General features: G+C 46.8%; 1 protein-coding gene across 1 annotated transcript in view; it reads right to left on the bottom strand.

Moving 5' to 3' along the window:
- The window catches only part of camsap3 (calmodulin regulated spectrin-associated protein family, member 3), a 207,499-nt gene that overhangs the window by 140,778 nt on the left and 47,680 nt on the right, over positions 1-19,041 (bottom strand). The window contains exon 2 of the mRNA XM_043695113.1: positions 9,446-9,705. Within this exon, the coding sequence (XP_043551048.1) occupies positions 9,446-9,705 (260 nt within the window). The remainder of the gene's footprint in view (positions 1-9,445; positions 9,706-19,041) is intronic.

Below are 19,041 nucleotides of genomic sequence, written 5' to 3'. Positions count from 1 at the left end.
TTTACAAAATTATGAGGGGCATGGATAGGATAAATAGGCAAAGTCTTTTCCCTGGGGTGGGGGAGTCCAGAACAAGAGGGCATAGGTTTAGGGTGAGAGGGGTAAGATATAAAAGAGACCCAAGGGGCAACTTTTTCACACAGAGGGTGGTGCGTGTATGAAATGAGTTGCCAGAGGGTGTGGTGGAGGCTGGTACAATTGCAAGATTTAAGAGACATTTGGATGGATATATGAATAGGAAGAGTTTGGAGGGATATGAGCCGGGTGCTGGCAGGTAGGACTAGATTGGGTTGGGATATCTGGTCGGCATGGACAGGTTGGAGCGAAGGATCTGTTTCCGTGCTGTACATCTCTATGACTCTAAGTGAAAGCCAATCTCAAGTATCCACTCGCCACTGTCGATCGTTGCAAAAATCTCATCTGGTTCACAAATGTCTGTTCCTCAAGGGAATTCTGCCGCCCTTACCCAGTCTACACGTGACTCCAGACCCACAGCAATGTGGGTGACTCCTAACTGCCCCAACCCAGCTCAAGGCTAATGACAATGACAACCAATGATAGGCCAGTCAACGACACCCATAACCCACAGAACTATACATCAGTTCTTCTCAAGTGTCTGGATGGAAAGCTTTGACAATTTCTTTTTAAAAGCAGCAGGTTCTGTGCTACCAACACCTTCAGATCTCTTACAATCGATAGGGTCAGCTCTGCCTGCTTTTCCTTTATTTAAATTCCTTCATGGCTATTTTTTTTTCTGACTTGAACGTCCTTACCTTCAGTGAAGAGATTGAGAGAGTATGAGCCCTTGTAGGGGAGTACGCGGATAGAATGTCCAAGTACTTAAGGAAGATTGTAATGTTGAACTTTTAACTTTATTTCTTCACTTTTCTTCTGTGTACCTAAGACTTTGTGCCAAGGTACCTTTGTACCCAAGGTGGTGCTGGGAGTGGGGACATTTTACATTTGTGACTGTATCCCCGTACTACAGCACATGTGACAACCAAACCTCATTTCAATATCAGAAAAGGAATCATTCCTTCCCGGCAGGACTTGAACTTCCAGACAAAAAAAACAGAAGGGAAATATTCCAAATCGCATTTATAATGCACTGATTCTCAGTCCCACCTCCCCTCATGCTGTGTGTGTGTGTGTGTGTGTGTGTGTGTGTGTGTGTGTGTGTGTGTGTGTGTGTGAGAGATCGGGCACTATGCCAGTCAAAGTGAGGGGTTTGCCAAATGGTACCAGGGCACATTTGCAATGAGGGACCCACCCCCACCCTCCCTGCAGGCTCCAGGTTTGAACACTCTCCTTTGTTCCACATCAGACGGGAACCAGCCAGCAGCAAGTCGGAAAACAACACCAAGTCACAACGAGCTCCTTTGCGAAAGAAAGATCCCGTGTAACGTTCGGTTTATTTTGGCAGGGTCAGGCATCTTGAGAACTGGTTCCATTCCAAACAGCTCTTAACACCCAATCAGCTCAAACCCTTAGATCCGGGATTCAGTTTCCAGTGTTTACGATTGGAAACACTTGCCTGGGAGGTTTGCAATGCTTAACTGGCCCAGTCCGGAACTCAGTTGGTGCCTACACGTCAATGAACTACTGTGAGGGTGCTGCACTGTTGGAGGTAGCACCTCCAACAGCAGTCAGACTGCAGGGAAACAGACCCTTAGGCCCAACCAGTCCATGCTGATCATAAACTAAACTAGTCCCACCTGCCTGCTCCTGGCCCATATCCCTCCAAACCTTTCCTATTCATGATTCGGAGATGCCGGTGTTGGACTGGGGTGTACAAAGTTAAAAATCACACAACACCAGATTATAGTCCAACAGGTTTATTTGGAAGCACTGACTTTCAGAGTGCTGCCTCTTTATCAGGTGGAGCACCTGATGAAGGAGCAGTGCGCCGAAAGCAAGTGTGCTTCCAATTAAACCTGTTGGACTATAATCTGGTGTTGTGTGATTTTTAACTTTGTACACCCCAGTCCAACACTGGCATCTCCAAACCAGTCTATCCAGTCTCTCTTTACACCTCAAAACCCTCCCTTCCTGGCAACGTCCTGGTAAATCTCTTCTGAACCCTCTCCAGTTTAATAATACCCTCCCTATAACAGGGTGACCAGGATGGACACAGTGCTCCAGTAGAGGCCTCACCAATGTCCTGTACAACCTCAATATGGTGCCTCAACTCCCAAACCCCCATCCTACAGAAAAGACCCCTGCCAATCACCTTATCTATACCCATCATGATTTGACAAACGTCTATAAAAAGTCACCCCTCTCCCTCCAATGCACCAATGAAAAAAACACCCAGCCTCTCCTTATAACTCAAGCCCTGCATTCCCAGCAACTTCCTGGTAAATCGTTTCTGAACCCTCTGCAGTTTAATAACGTCCTTTCCATAACAGAGACCAAAACTAGACATATTACAGCTCACCAACATCCTGCCCTACCTCAGCGTGATATCCCAGCTAAGGCCATGTGTGTTTGTTCTAATGGCAGGGGGAACATTCCATGGCACTGTTCTACCAGCATTACAGGAGGTCACCCAATGACCCACATGCAGCGTTCAATCACTGGTCCAGATTAAGAACAGGCCCTTGCTATACTGTGCATGCAATCAGGCTGCTTTGTCCAAGTGTCTGCGATGGGGAACAAGCCATTCACTGGGCACAAGAAGGGTGCAGTGTAAAAGCCAGACCTGCTGCTGTACAGTGCAAATAGGAGCGAGCATTTAGGGACTCTGCCAGGTTTTTACAAGCTGACAAACGTGCCCAGTGCTTACCTGCGGACACACGAGTGAGTACTTTAATCAAATCACAACACACTCATAACCCTTGGTGTGATGCAACCCACACAACAAAAAAATCTGCTTTCTGAAACTAAAACAGAAACTGTTGGAGTGAATTGCTATCTGGACTGAGACCCAAAACAAAAATCACTGGAGATCAGAGCAGGTCAGGCAGCATCCGCTGAGAGAGCACAATTTGGAACAACTCAGCAGATCTGGCTGCTCCTGTGGGGAAGAAATCAGAGCTAATGTTTCAGATCCTTCCTCAGAACTGATGGTAGCCGGGAAAAGGCTGGTTTTTTTTGCAGAAGATTGGGATGGGGTGGGGTAAGGAGCAAACAATAGGCAGTGATAGAGCCAAACAAGAGAGAGAAACACAGATGGACAGACAACAGAGTGGATAAGGGTTAGGTTTGGGAGACTGAATAGGAAGGGTCACTGGACGCGAAACATGAACTCTCTCCCACACACCTGCTGAGCTTTTCCAGCAATTCCTGATGGCGTTCCTGATTTCCAGCATCCGCGGCTCTTTCGGTTTGAATTTACTTTCTGCCTGACTGTCATTCTACCTGCTCAGGGTCAGGGTCAGCCACAGGTCACCTTCAAAACCCAAACAGGGTGCAACCTCTGCCCGCTCTGAACCAGCCTGGGTGGTACTGAAGGAGCCTGACACTGCCGGGGGGTGGGGGCGCGGGGAGGTCACCTAACAAAAGGTGACACTGAATTCAGATTTAACCCACAGATTTCCCACTCCCACCCCACCCACCCACCTTGTTATGGTGCAGCTGCACAGTCACAGGTCTACAGCTTGGAAAGAGGCCATTCGGCCCAACTTGTCCATGCCGACCAGTTTTCACAATTAAACCAATCCCGTTTGCCTGCGTTTGGCCCACATCCCTCCACACCTATCCCATCCACATACCTGCCCACATCTTTCTTACCTGATAAAATTGTACCCCCCTCCAGCACTACCTCTGGTAGCCCGTTCTAATCACTCGCCACCCTCAGAGAAAATAAATGGCCTCTCTGGACCCTTTTGTATCTCAGTTTTAGAAGCCCCCCCTATAATGGGAGGAAGCAGATGGATATATCTACCCTTATCTATGCCTCTCATGATTTTATAAACCTCTATATGCTCTATTCCCTTGAGTGGAGGAGACAAAGTCCCAGCCTCTCTATATAATTCAAACTTTCAGGCCCAGGTAGCATCCTAGTACATCTTTCCTGCACTCGTTCTGGTTTAATAACATCCTTCCTATCGCAGGATAACCAGAACAGCACCCAGCACTCCAAACGTGGCCTCACCAAGGTCATGTACAGCTGTAACAAGACATCCCAACTCCTGTACTCAATGCTCTGACTGTCGTCAGCAAGCAAAACATGAAAAGAAAATACAGACTCTTTTTCCCCCCCCCCCCCCCCCCCCCCCCCCCCCCCAAATAATCTGGGAGCAGGATTATTTCAGAGGTGGCCTGAGGTTCTTTTGTGGATGGTGGGCCAAATAAATATAAAATACCCACATTCTGTTAAGTTCTGAATAGGTTCGGCCCAGGGGATGGCAGAGACTCATTCACTCGTTCCCACATAAGTACCTTTGGAAGGCTTCCTTTTCCGCCTGAAACAGATGGTGTAGTCGAAAGTATTGTTGAGAACTACAAGGGAGGAGGCCTATAGGATTGGCTGTATTTAGGATGCTACCAGTCCCTGAGTGAGGTCAGGTTATACCCTACCGACTGCCGCACTCATGCGTATTGGTGTTTGCAAGATCACCGGAAAGACTTCACAGTAGCCATTTGGCCAGTTCGTACCAGTGAAAAGGTACGGGCCACAAAGGGATTCCTCCCACCGAGTGGGATGGCATGTGGGCACATACCCAGCAGTGTGTGTGTGTCTCCCCGTTACATGGGTTGTCTGATAGGCTAGGTGCAAAAAAGGTATTATGCTGAGGAGTGTCAATTTGGAATCTATCTATTCCCAAGGCCCCATTTCCCAAAGTCGCCAATGTCACGAGTATGGAAAACATCTTTGTCCTTAGTTGGTATCTGCTTCCACGCTAATTCTTCTGCAGTCAGTTCTGTGTATCCACCGGGGATGCCTTTGTACTTTCACAGCTGTGGGGGTGGTAAGCAAAAAAGAGAGAAAGAGAAAGAGAGAGAGAGAAAAAAAGAGAGAGGGGAGAGAAAACAGAGGGGAGAGGGCAAGAAAAAAGGAGAGAAAAAAAGAGAAAAGAGAAAAAGAAAAGCTGCAAACATATGGAGCCATGTTTACTTTCGACTTCAAACCACACTGAACATTTTCTTTGAATGAGAAGCAGACCCACCTAAATTAAACCCAGCAGCTCGAAACGACCTGATAATAAACAGGGCGAGTCAGTCAGTCACTTGACAAAACCTTGAGGGGTGAGCCTGGGGGGGGTGGTGCCATGTCAAAAGATTTCACAGCTCCAGAACAATGGACACATTCGGTGACATTTCACCCAGTGGGGGCATCCTGAGGTTGTGACAGGTGCTACATAAATGCAAATCTTTCATCCACTCCTCCCCTTCTTGCGACACTGCAATTATCGTTGAAAAATGGTTAGATTCATCTGGGTGACTTTGCACAATTGATTTTGAGGTGGGGGGGGGAAAATCAGTCATGCAACACTCGCTTAATTCTGTGTGCCACATCATTATGGGTCCCCATGGCTTGTTTTATTACTGATTCCAGCAGAACAGTTCCTGGCTGTGCTCCTGCAGTCCCGAGCCAAACATAAAACAACCCCCACTTCCTGACCTTCAAATAACTTGTCCCACAACTTAGAAAGGTTGGAGGCTGAAATTATAATTATTAACTATTGTTTTCCGGTCAAATGAAGATTTGGCAACACCTCTTAAAGCTGCAATGCTCAGGAGTTCAGAATTAAAAGTCCCATTAAATATTTGATCTGGTGGATAAAAATTTGAACCTTGACCCAAATCTATTCCAAGTGAATTGTCTTTTTGAGAATCTTTGCAGTTCAGACTGAGAACAAATACAATTTGGAAGAAAAGCGACAACTAAGAGTTGGGTAAATTGAAAGAGAGAGAAATATTGCCAGAGCATCAGATGGATAGATATGTCACTTCCCCAAACCAACATCCAACATGTCCCTAAACCATTTGGATAAGTGCGTGAATAGGAAAGGTTTGGTGGGATAGGGTCAGGAGCAGGCAGATGGGACTAGTTTAGTTTGGGACTATGGTCGGCATGGACCAAAGGGTCTGTTTCCGTGCTCTAGGACTCTATGTTGAGAGAGTCAGGATTTGCGTTCATACAGCAACTCAGACAACTACCAAAATGTCACAAAGTGCCTTGCAGCTAATTTAAGTCCTACCTAACACAAGAAACATGGTTAGGGGCTCCTGTGGCCAGTGGGTAGCATCCCTACCTCTAAACCAGGAGGCCAAAGTTCAAGTCCTGCCTGCTCCAGAGTTGGGCAATGGAATCCCTGAGAAGGTGAATTAGAAAGTAACTGGAGTAAATCCTGTTTACCCAGAGCAGGTTCTGATGACCACCGGAGTTTGAGATATAAAAATAGACTGGAAAATCTGGGACTTTTTTTTCACTGGAGTGCAGAAGGCTGAGGGAACAACCTTATAGAGGTTTATAAAATCAGGAGGGGCACAGATGAGGAGAATAGCAAAGATGTTTTCCCGAGGGCTGGGGAGTTCCAAACAAAAAGGGGCATATGTTCAAGGCAAGGGAAGAAAGCTGTGAAAAAAAACGGGACTTTTTTTTTTTAACACACGTGTGAAATGAACTTCCAGAGGAAGTGAGTACAGTTACAACATTGAAAAGATATTTGGATAAGTTCATGAATAGGGAAAGGTTTATAGGGATATGGGCCAGGAGCAGGCATGCGAGACTAGTCTAGGTTGGGACTATGGTCGGCATGGACTGCTTGGACTGAAGGGTCTGTTTCTGTGCTGTATGACTCTATGACTATGAACAGATAAATCAGTTTAAGTGTTGGTCGAGGGATCGGTTATAGAGTCATCGAGATGTACAGCACGGAAACAGACCCTTCGGTCCAACTTGTCCATGCCGACCAGATATCCCAACCCAATCTAGTCCCACCTGCCAGCACCCAGTCCATATCCCTCCAAACCCTTCCTATTCATATATCCATTCAAATGCCTCTTAAATCTTGCAATTGTACCATATCCTCTGGCAGCTCATTCCATACACACACCACCTTCTGCGTAAAAAATTTGCCCCTTAGGTCTCTTTTATATCTTTCCCCTCTCACCCTAAACCTATGCCCTCTAGTTCTGGACTCCCCCACCTCAGGGAAAAGACTTTGCCTACTTATCCTATCCATGCCCCTCATGATTTTATAAACCTCTATAAGATGACCCCTCAGCCTCCGATGCTCCAGGGAAAACAGCCCCAGCCTGTTCAACCTCTTCCTCTAGCTCAAACCCTCCAACTCTGGCAACATCTTCAAAGCAGTGATGGAGACTGTTATGAACAGAGGAGTTTTTGTGTGTCTCATCTGAAAGTAGCCACCATGAACTGGTGATGGGGGGGGCTGGTGGTGGTGGGGGAGCTGGACAGCAGAAGGCTCACTCGACAGAGCTCATGCAGCCAAGTGTTCCTGTGCAGGGATGAGGGAGGGCTGCACTGGCAGAGGTATCAGCCTTCAGATCAGACAATTCAACCCAAACAACTTCTCCCCACTCCTTCCAACCCTCCGCCAGATGGAAAAGCTCCTATGGCACACGGTCAAACAGCAGGGGGCATTATCCCAGGCGCTCCGGCACCATTCCCAAGGCCAGATTACCTACTGGGTAGCACCCTCACACAAGAAGTGACGAGATACTTAAATTCATTTCTGTGCTTGTGACATTGCAGGAATTATTTTGTGGATGGGAAGGACCTCAGGACATTGAAAAGGTCACGAGAGGCACTTTGGCAATGCAAGGTCCTCTCCAGATTCGCCTCTCTTCTGTAATGTGGAACTTTTAACTTGATTTCTTATTCACTACTTTACAATAACAAGAACTGCAACATTCAACTTTTCACTTACAGAGGAACCTCGATTATCCGAAGAACACAGACAGGCAGTATTTCATTCAGTAATTCCAGATAATTGAATGCCGGATAACGTAGTTTAGCCAAGCATTGGGACCTTGCAATCTTGCCGGATAATCTGATATTCAGATAATTGAGGTTCCTCAGTATTTCTTTAATTTTTCTACATTTTACTTAAGATTTTGTACCTAGGTCCTTCGTACCGTGTACAGTGACATTGTAAGCTTATCACTGTACTCCCGTATCCCTGTACTTGAGCACTCACGACAATATACTCTAATTCTGCTGATTCAGGATTCTCTAACCCGGTTGCGTTTGATCAGGCTCCTGGTGTCTATGCTACAGTGACAGGTGTTAGGGACATGCACAGGTTAGATCAGGATTCCCACACAAGAGGCACCCGCGACTGGTGGGTCTGGTACCATCGGTGCTAACGTTTTTAGCTGAACGATGGTGCAAAAAAAATTGCCTTCTACACAGCTAACACTCACCTAGAAGCTAAAACAAGACAAAAATTGCTTCAATTCTATTACACACACCACAGCTGGTCTCTCAAATTCCACACTTAATCATTATCTGCTTGAAAACAAGTTAACTGTACATTCGAGTTACTCATCTTCACAAACCAGAAACTCGCCAAGATTTAGCTGAACATCTTTTTTCGACATGTTCTGACCGTTTTGCCAGTCCAGGTGGCTCGACTCGTTAACGGACACGCTCACCAACAATCACCTCCACACCACAGCCTCGAGACCGACCCATTGTGGCCACACTCCTAAACCCACTGACCAGACACAGCTCCCCCCCAACAGGTTCAAATCTACAGCCTTGGCTAAACAAAACAGAGAGCTGGCAATTATACATTCTCCAATGGACACCCACCCCACTCCACTGCGCTCTCGCCAGTGGTCTACCCTGCCCTGACCCACCCTGTCATCTCCAGTGGTCCAGCCTTTCCTGCTCACTCTGCCCCGCCCTGCCCTCTCCAATGGTCTGCTCTGCCCTACTCCGCTTCTCCAATGGTCTGCTCCGCTCCTCCCACCCTCTCCAATGGTTCACCCCATGTATCCCACTAGCATGCCCAAATTGGGATCTGTTCCCATGGGCATCGAGCTTAGTCTCCATCGGGAACACAAACCAGTTGTACATCATTTCCAGGCCTCTGCAAATTCCACATTGTCCAATGAGAGACAAAACACATCCCAGACACTAATATAAATAACGCACGTTGCCCCTGAGAGACAGAAGTGACATAAACAGAAAGCGTGACAGAACACCAGCGCTTCACCAGAGGCTCACTGATGGATGTTACCGAGCACTGTGTCGAAATGTCTGAGAGCAAACCTTCCAGCTCAGCGAGCAAATTTACAACCTGAAGAGAATTAACATCCAAAATCCCACCAGCCACCCTGGGTCCACACACCGTTCCATGAACCTCAATCGTTCTGGATTGCCACCGCCCAGTGACATTACCGCTGCCTCCCCATGTACCAATGGCTTTGACAGGACCATGGTGAATTCAGTGTGCCCAAATGCAACACGCAACTCTGACCTGAAGGAGGCGCAAGCTGGGCTCAAATCCACCCCGTTGAAGCTCACCATTTTGATGGGTTTCTTGCGGAGGTCAGCCTCAGTCACCACCGCCTCCTGGTCCTTCACCTGGAGTCCTTTCCGTGACAGAGCCTGTAGGACAGCCATGTTGTCCTGAGGTGGGCTGGCCTCATCGTGCGGTACGATCTGGCCGCAGACCCGGCAGTAGATGTCCGAGGAAAGCAGCAGACGGATGACCGGCGGTTTGATGTGCTCCTGGTCATATTGGTCTGTGTAAAACGGCTCCCTCAGCTCATCCGGAACATTCTCTGGAAAGAACCAGACAAACAAAAAAAATAATAAATTAGATGTAAACCCCTCGATTTCCCATTCTCAGATCCTCTTTTCCAACAGTATGTTTCATTTAAAAACTTGTGGTCTCTCTCTCTCCAACCACACCACAACCCCCCCAAAATAAGAACCCAATTGGTGGACATGGATGCCTACCGGGGGGGGTGTGCGTGCAAGTGTATATCAGCTGAGGTACAGAGGGGAGCACACTCACCTCCGGAGTTACAACTTAATGGGATCAAGTCTCACCAGTGACTTGGTCGCATGAACTCAGCTAACGACTCATCCAGGACCAAGCCAGTGCAGAGCACTGTCAGAGGTGTTCTCTTTCAAATTTGATTCGATTTATTATCGTCACATGAACCTAGATATTGCAACAAGTTCTGCTTTGCATGTAACACAGGCAGATCATACCATACAGAGTGAGGAATACAATGTTATGACTACAAAGGTGGGGCGTAAAAAGCAGGATCAATAATAGATTTGAAATTTGAGATACACATTCAGAAGTCTAACAATAAGCAGGGAGGAAGCTGGTCTTGGATCTATTGTTACGTGTGTTTAAACTTTTGTATCCTCTGTCTGACAGAAGAGGTTGGAGGCGTTCTGCTCAGCATGGACATGTTGGACCGAAGGGTCTGTTTCCATGCTGTACATCGCGATGACTCTAATGATTAAGCGATTATTACCAGGGCGGGAGTAGTCTTTGATTATACTGTCTGAGGCAGCGGGAAATATAGACGGAGTCAATGGATGGAACATTGGCTCAGGTGATGGACTGGGCTGTGTTCACAATGTAACATCAAAATTAAAAACCCCAAGTCTCATTTGCTTGCAGACATGGAATGAAAGGAACTGAACTCTCAACCCCGATTTGAAAAGAAGCAGGAAGGGGAATTCTAAATGCTTCAATAGCCGGTTTATCATCCTGGCAGTCTCTTTAAGATCTGCTCACAACTTCGTGGGTCTTAAAGGGACCAGTGAACATGCACAGCAAACCTCAAATTGTTAAATATCTCAAGCACACAAGAGGGAAAATTAGTCCTTGTCCACCTTGGTCGCTCAACCAGTAATGAGAGAGATTATCTCCTCACTATCTTACTAAACATAAGCAGGGAGCAGGAAATAGCCTACAGTCAGACCATAATCTGGTCTTCAGTTTCCCAAAATGGGATCATGCTGTGCATAAACCACTTGACGACAGCAACAGCCAATGGGAAGCTCTCAGGAACATTGCGGGAAACAGGATAAGCGCTATAGAAATACATGTCCTTCCAAGTGCCAGGCTAGCGAGGAACGAGTGCCTGAATGGTTGACCAATAGTCAAGGTGGTGCGAGATCAGATGTCAATCGCAGCAAAGATTAACCTGGCAAAGCACAAGGCATTGCTGGGTTGAGAGAGAGAGAGAGAGAGAGAGAGAGAGAGAGGAGAGGGGAGAGGGAGAGAGATCAGACTTAACGTGCTCACGGATCAGTAGGCCATGATTGAAAGGGAACATCTTCCCTCAGATGATCATCGAACAGCATTAATAGAGGCATAAGAGAGCGCATTGCAAAATCAAATTTAAAAATAAAACTCAGCAAGCTTTAACAATCCGCAATGCGTTAGCTGAACGGGTGATGGCAGAAACAGCTTCACAATTACTTTCTAGAAAGGAGTTTCGATTTAAAAAATGGAAGCACAATACGTACACAGCAACAGGGGGGAGAGGAAGAGGAGAATGGGGTGAATGACATACTCCTGCTGGGGTTGACACAGAGACAACGGACCGAACGGACTCCTCCTGTGCTATGCCATTCTACAGGATATGCCTGAGAGACTCCAGTTAACAAGACTCAAGACTGGCGCAGACAAGGAAAATCGTTTCACTCAATGGGCAGCACCCTCACACCCAAGGTTGCAGGTTCAGGTCCCACTCCAGGAACGTAAGCAGGTAACCCAGACTGACCCACCAGCGCAGTACTAAGGGAGTACAGCACTGCCAGAGATTCCAGCTCTCAGCATTGGGCCCCCACCATTCCACAACACCATGACACATCTAGACTCAAGCTCCCTTGTTACTCCCATTATAATCCTGACTCTCTGCTCCATCAACATCTGAATGCTGCCCTGAATAAATTTAATGACCTGGCAGTTCATCAGGATAAATCTCACTACTGGTACAATATCCCCATGTTACACATGTCACAAGGTCTGGATTCTTATTGAGTCAGAGGTCTTGAAAGTTATTAACACTCACCATTTACACTGTGGTAACAGCACAGATCTGTATCTAGTCTGGGTTCTGGGCTTATTGATGTTACTGCACTTTGGATACATACAACTGACTGACTAAACACACTCCACAACGCAGTGTGTAACTGAAGGGGAGTTGGATACCTTTATACCTTGTGCAACTTCATCTAATTGCCTTAGTCATCTACCCCATGCCGAGAATGGGATCTACGCAGTAACACAGTGTGACCCAGCCGCCAGTGCTGAGGAACAGAATTCACTAACCATCCACCTCAGAATAAAAAAAAATTCTCCTCAATTCCATCTGAAAGTGTAGACTGCTTAACTTTAGAATGGTATTCCCAGATTGTAGTCTTTCCCATGAGGAGAGATTGCCCAAATTATTCTTGCTGTCAATTCCCCTCAGGATCTTATCTTGATAAGATCGCGCTCTCAGTCCTTCTCAGCTCTGACAGATACAGACTGAGCGTGCTCAGATATAGGCCCAGACCCATAAGAGAGGCAATGGCCTAGTGGCATTGTCACCAAATTGTTAATCCAGAGACCAAGGTCATGTTCTAGGGACCCGGATGGAATTTCAGTTCAGTAAGAAAGTCTGCAATTAAGAACCGAATGACAACCATGAATTCATTGCCGATTGTCAGAAAAACCCATCTGTTCACTAATGTCCTTTAAAGAAGGAAACTGCCATCCTTAGGTGGTCTACATGTGACTCCAGACCCACAGTAATGTGGTTGACTCTGACTGTCCTCTGGATAATTAGGGATGGGGAATACATGCTGGGCCTGGCCAGTGACACCCTCATCCGCTGAATGAATAGTTAAGAAAAACGAAAAGACCAGGAATGACTCAAGTGAGCCTTCGCTGAACTGGTTCGAGTGTAACTGCATCCTTATCCAAAAAAAGGGGGTGAAACGATGGATCAAAGCTGTATGTAGTACTCCAGAAAAACACAAGATCAAAAGACACGAAACCCAAGTCCCTACTCTGCTCTCAAGTGGGCCCAGAAGTTCCAAAGAGAAATGTCCATCCAATCACCATCACTCCAAATAAACCTCACGACAAACAGATGCTGGTCTGATCATAACACGCCATGGAATCTTGCTGTGTGCCAAACTGCTGTACGTTTCCTTCACTTCAACACTGACTACACCTCACATTTGGTGGCAAAGTATTTTGAGAACGGAGGTGGAGAGAGAAATTCAAGGTATTTCCCTCTCTTTGAGCTGGTTTGGCAAACCCTAATCTATCCAGATCCTCCAAACAGAGGGCAGACTGTTTTACGGCAGGGGGAGGGGTCAGGTCAGCCTTCTGCCTCAGTCATTGGGCTCTCTCTCTCTCTATCTCCCTGCCATGCACAGATACACACACACACAAGCAATCAGGCAGAATAGTGTAGCGTCCGTGATGTGGAACACCCACCCCTGGGGGTTGGGGGGTGGTGATGGGAAGCGAAGGAGAAAGTTGCCTGGGGAAAGGCCAAAGTGGAAGAAGCTGTGAAATCAGTTAGTGTTCACAGCAGCTAGCTATCACTTCAGATCTCAGTGGGGCTGGGATTACCAGCAGCTGCGTCTGTGAAGATTTCCCTTGCTGATTCAACCCCTCGCCAGTGCCTACTGCCACAAGCCATTCCAGAATAAAAGAAACAAGCTGCTCCATTAGTGAGTTAACCCAGTCCTGTTAACCCACGTGGACACAAGGCCAGCTGCAGTTATATGATCAGCTACCGATCTGACAGGCACTCCCTCCTCTTAAGACATGCTACAACCGTCCCACCTAACTCCTTGTGGAACATCTGTCAACCTTCAGGGAAACCCAGAGCCCTAAAAACATTCAGCAATCCCAATTTTAAACTCTGGCCAGTAGGGTTTCTGAGCTACCACAACATTAAACTTAAATGATCCAACAAGGTTTCTTGAGACAATTACCCACGGCCAATATGATGCGCATGCACCACAAAGACTGGGTTCCTGTTGAGACAGATGTCTTGAAGTTTATTCACACCACTAACCACCTACAATTGGATACATAGGAGTTCAGGAAGAAAAGACAAGGAGGAGTAGTGATTCTCGACAATCATTCTCAATAAACATAGAATCAAATCAACAATATTATCCAGTGGGATCTTGCTATGCATAGATAAGTTGTATATGTCTTGACCACCAGACAAGGTGGTCAGAATAGAATCCCTACAGTGTGGAAGCAGGCCCTTCAGCCCAACAAGTCCATACTGACCCTCCGAAAAGTAACTCATACAAACCTATTCCCCAACCCTATTATCCTATATTTACCTCTGACTAATGTACCTAACCTATACATCCCTGAACACTGGGCAATTTATCATGGCCAATTCATCCTAACCTGCACATCTTTGGACTGTGGGAGGAAACCCACGCAGACACGGGGAGAATGTACAAACTCTATACAGATACAGTCGCCAGAGGCTAGAATTGAACTCAGGTCCCTGGCGCTGTAAGGCAGCAGTGTTAACCACTGAGCCACCGTGCCACCCCTGTCAATAGAATTTTCTCACTCATTTAAATCAGACTTCTATCAGAGCTTGAACAAATTGCTGGGAGGAGGAGGAGGAGAAGACCATTCAGCCCCTCAAGCTGATCCCACCATTTTACTGGATCATGGCTGATCAGCCACTTAACACGATGTATTGACCATAGCCCCATATTACCCAGAGTTAACCAACAAAACAACATCTGTTCCAGAACTAACAATTGATCTAGCATCAATTATTAATGACATAAAAGATTAACTAAATTGTATTCGCATACACATTTCCCAATAATTGTCCTGTTGCCTATAAATGGAATTCCGGTCCCAATAGCTGAACGAAAGCAGGACAGGAAATCGAGAAAAAAAATCTTAACCGGGTCAAAAACTGACATTACAGAAACAGACAGATATGAGACTTAACGCTTCATTCCTACATCTATTACACTTCAGATTCTCGGAGTTAATTCCGCAATCCTGCGATTGGGGTGATGATGATGATGTTACAATTCAAAACAGCACAGGAACAGGCCCTTCAGCCCATGAAGCCTGCACCAATTCCTAATCCGTATTGAGACCTACTAATTATTGCCCTTACCCAGTTTCCATCCCTCAGTTTGCCTCCCGTTCACGTGTCTATCAAGATATACCTTAAACGTGGCTACTGTGTCTGCTTCCACCACCGTCACTGGCACCGCGTTCCAGGCACCCACCACCTTCTGGGTGAAACATCTTCCACGCACTTCCCCCTGCTAAACCTTCCCCTTCTCGCCTTGAACCTGTGCCCTCTTGTTGCTGACCTTTTCACCTGGGGATTTGGCCTCTGACTATCCACTCCTATCTGCGCCTCTCATAACTTTGTAGACCTCTATCAGGTCGGCCCTCAGCCCCCCAAGTTTATCCAATCTCTCCTCATAACCGAAACCCTCCAGGCCAAGCAACATCCTGGGGAATGTGTTCCACACCACCCACGTCCTTCTGGTAGCTGCTTTTATTCAACTCAGCGTTGTAACGCAGGAAGTCGCAAGCCAATAAAGCAGATCATTCCAGCATCTCTTCGGAAGAAGCCCTTTATCCATCTCTATCCCGACATATTCCCAGCTGCTCTGCCACATTCTATCCTCCAGGAACTGAAGGTCATTCAGAGCTCAGCTACCTCTCCTGAAACGCCCAGTGTCCCCAACACGCACGTTCTTGGATTTGCTTGGGGTCCCAAATCAAGCGACACCTCAATTTTGAGATCCTAACCTTGGTTTCTCAAATGTTTCTGCTACTTTGCCCCACGCTAAACTCTGTAATCACCTCAAACCCTTTGTGACAGCTGCCCCCACCTGACACTGGGCCCCACCTTGAGCAACCCTTGCTTTAGACCTCCAAGCTACAAAACCGACTTCTAAACCCCTCAGCCTGCTTTTGACCATCAAGACCCTCGCTCAAACTGACCTCCTGTTGGTCACCATTACCCAAGTGATTCTGTGTCATGATTATTTGATGCTCTTGTGAAGCACTTTGACACGCTCTATTATGTTCAAGGCTCTAAGTAGTTGTTGTAACGTAGCTCAGCCAGAGTATGGAGCAGCATTCTAACAACCCGTTACAGGACAGGAGTCACGTGGAAAGGGAGCAGTATAGAGTTCAGAGGGAGTGGCCAGGAATGGGGCATTCAGCTAACTAGGATGGCACTGTGGCTCAGTGGTTAGCACAGCCGCCTCCCAATGCCAGGGACTGGGTTCAATTCCACCCTCTGGATGATTGTCTGTGTGGAGTTTGCACACACTCCCAGTGCATGCCTGGGTTTCTTCCCCCCCCTCCCCCCAATCCAAAGACCCTTCGGAAGGGTACTGTGAAACTTGAAAGGATTCAGAAAAGATTTACCAGGATGTTGCCAGGATTGGTGGGTTTGAGTTATAGGGAGAGGCTGAAGAGGCTGGGGCTGTTTTCCCCGAAGCTTCGGAGGCTGAGGGGTGACCTTATAGAGGTTTACAAAACTATGAAGGACATGGATAGGATGAATAGACAAAGTCTTTTCCCTGGGGTCAGGGAGTCCAGAACTAGAGGGCATAGGTTTAGGGGGAGAGGAGAAAGATATAAAGGAGACGAAAGGGGCACCTTTTTCACGCAGAGGTGTATAGAATGAGCTGCCAGAGGAAGCGGCAGAGGCTGGTACAATTGCAACATTTAAGAGGCATTTGGAATGGTATACGAATAGGAAGGGTTTGGAGGGATATGGGCCAAGTGCTGGTAGTTGGGACTAGATTGGATTGGGATATCTAGTCGGCATGGACGGGTTGGACCGAAGGGTCTGTTTCCGTGCTGTACATCTCTATGACGTGCAGGTTAGGTCGATTGACCATGCTAAAATTTCCCATAGTGTCCAGGGCCGTGCAGGCTAGGTGGGTTAACCATGGGTTACGGGGATGGGGTGTGTCTGGTGGGCTGCCCTCTGGAGTGCTGGCATGGACTCAGTGGGCTGAGTGGCCTGTTTCCCTACACTATAGGGATTCTGTAATTCGAAGAGAAAATAAACCAGGGTGTGCTTTCTTTTGAACAGCGGTTTGGAACTGGTGGGAGATTTAATAGAGGCATACTGTATAAAATGGAGTGGCCTGGATAGAGCAGAATATGGTGGAAGGATTATTTCCTTTAGCGCAGAGATCATTAACCAAGGGAACAGATTTAAAAGTAATTAGTAAAAAGGATTAAGGGGAATTATGGAATTTGCTTTGAACCAGAGGGAGATAGGGATCGGGAACTCACTACTTAAGGGGCAGCACAAGCAGTACTTTGGATGCACACTTGAAATGGTGTAACTACAGGCCTACAGAAGGTTTGTACAGATACAATAGGCTGAACAGTCACCTTCCGTGCTGTAAAGTTTCAGTGCTTCAAATTAACATGTGCTAAGAGGCTAAAGTACCAGAACACAGCACTGGGGCCTAACAGAGTGCTTGCCTTCAAAACTGCATGTCAGAAAAGAACACTGCTACCTTCTCAGTCAGTTCAGCTAATCCACAGATTCCCAGCCTGACTGATAGGCCACACTATACAGGCCAATGCTGTCATGTTTCAAAAAAAAAGTGAACCCATTTCCAAAGTAGTTAATGATCAGTCGGCCAATCATCAAAATAAGAACACAAGCAGAGAGGAGGAGCTTTGCAGAGAGATTAGGAGTCAGGTCATTACTCGAAAAGTCATTGTCATTGAGTGGAAACCTGTCCATGAGTAAACACTGATTCTGGGCCTGTTCCTGGGCCAACAGGTTTCCCAAGCAGGTCTGTCAACACCAGGACATTCTAATCTTGACAGACACCAACCCCCACAATCACAACAGGATAATCCAACAAGCTGAACGTTTACACAAGCTTCTGGGCTTCCTGTCTGCCTTTAACACTTCACTAGCCAGTGGAAAGCACAGAAATTACAAAAAAAAGGAGTTCCTGTTCACTTGCACTTGTGATTCCAAAACTTGACATCTTTGCTGTGAACAACCTAGCTCTCAATGCCTCATTATTGACTTTTGGTGGGATGTTACTCATGCCCCCCCTGCACATTAACAGCACAGAGATGGAACGAGTGGAGAATGTCAAGCTCCTAGGAGTGGTCGTCCACAACAAGCTTGCCTGGACTCTTCATGCGGACGCACTGGTTACAAAGGCCCAACAATGTCTCTTCTTCCTCAGGCAGCTGAGGAAATTTGGCATGACGGTGAATACCCTTTGCCAACTTTTATAGGTGCGCCATTGAGAGCATTCTGTCTGGATGTATCACCACCTGGTATGGCAACAGTACCATTCAAGATTGGATTCAGTTGCAGAGAGTGGTGCCTGGCAAAATGGTGCACTGAGAATAACCTAGCTCTCAATGCCAGTAAAACCAAGGAACTCATTATCGACTTTTGGCGGGATGTTACTCACCTTAACAGCACAGAGATGGAACGAGTGGAGAGTGTCAAGCTCCTGGGAGTGTGCATCCACAACAAGCTTGCCTGGACTCTTCATCTGGATGCACTGGTTACAAAGGCCCAACAAGGTCTCTTCTTCCTCAGGCAGCTGAGGAAATTTGGCATGACGGTGAATACCCTTTGCCAACTTTTATAGGTGCGCCATCGAGAGCATTCCATCTGGATGTATCACCACCTGGGATGGCAACAGTACCATTCAAGATTGGATTCAGTTGCAGAGAGTGGTGAACTTGGCCCGGACAACCACAAAGGCCAACCTCCCATCTATAGAATCCATCTACCATTCCCGCTGTCAAGGAAAGGCCGCCAGCATTCAAATGTTTTTCTACAACCTCTACCATCGGGGAGAAGGTACAGAAGCTTGAACACACGCACCAGCGGGTTTCATAACAGTTTCTACCCTACTGTTGTTAGAATACTGAATGGACTCTCAAACTCTTAACATTCGCCTGTACCTGTGTTTTTGTTTTTGCCGCTGTTTACCTATTATTTACTTACCTTTGTTACTTAACTCTGTGATCTGCCTGTATTGCTCACAAGACACAGTTTTTCAATGTGCCTCGGTAAACGGGACGATAAATTCAATTCAATTTAATTCAAATCCAATGGCCA

This window comes from Chiloscyllium plagiosum, chromosome 8 (genome assembly GCF_004010195.1).
Source record: "Chiloscyllium plagiosum isolate BGI_BamShark_2017 chromosome 8, ASM401019v2, whole genome shotgun sequence".
Taxonomy (NCBI): Eukaryota; Metazoa; Chordata; class Chondrichthyes; order Orectolobiformes; family Hemiscylliidae; genus Chiloscyllium; species Chiloscyllium plagiosum.
The sequence above is the reverse complement of the archived record's forward strand: the minus strand, read 5'-3'. Positions and strand labels throughout refer to the sequence as shown.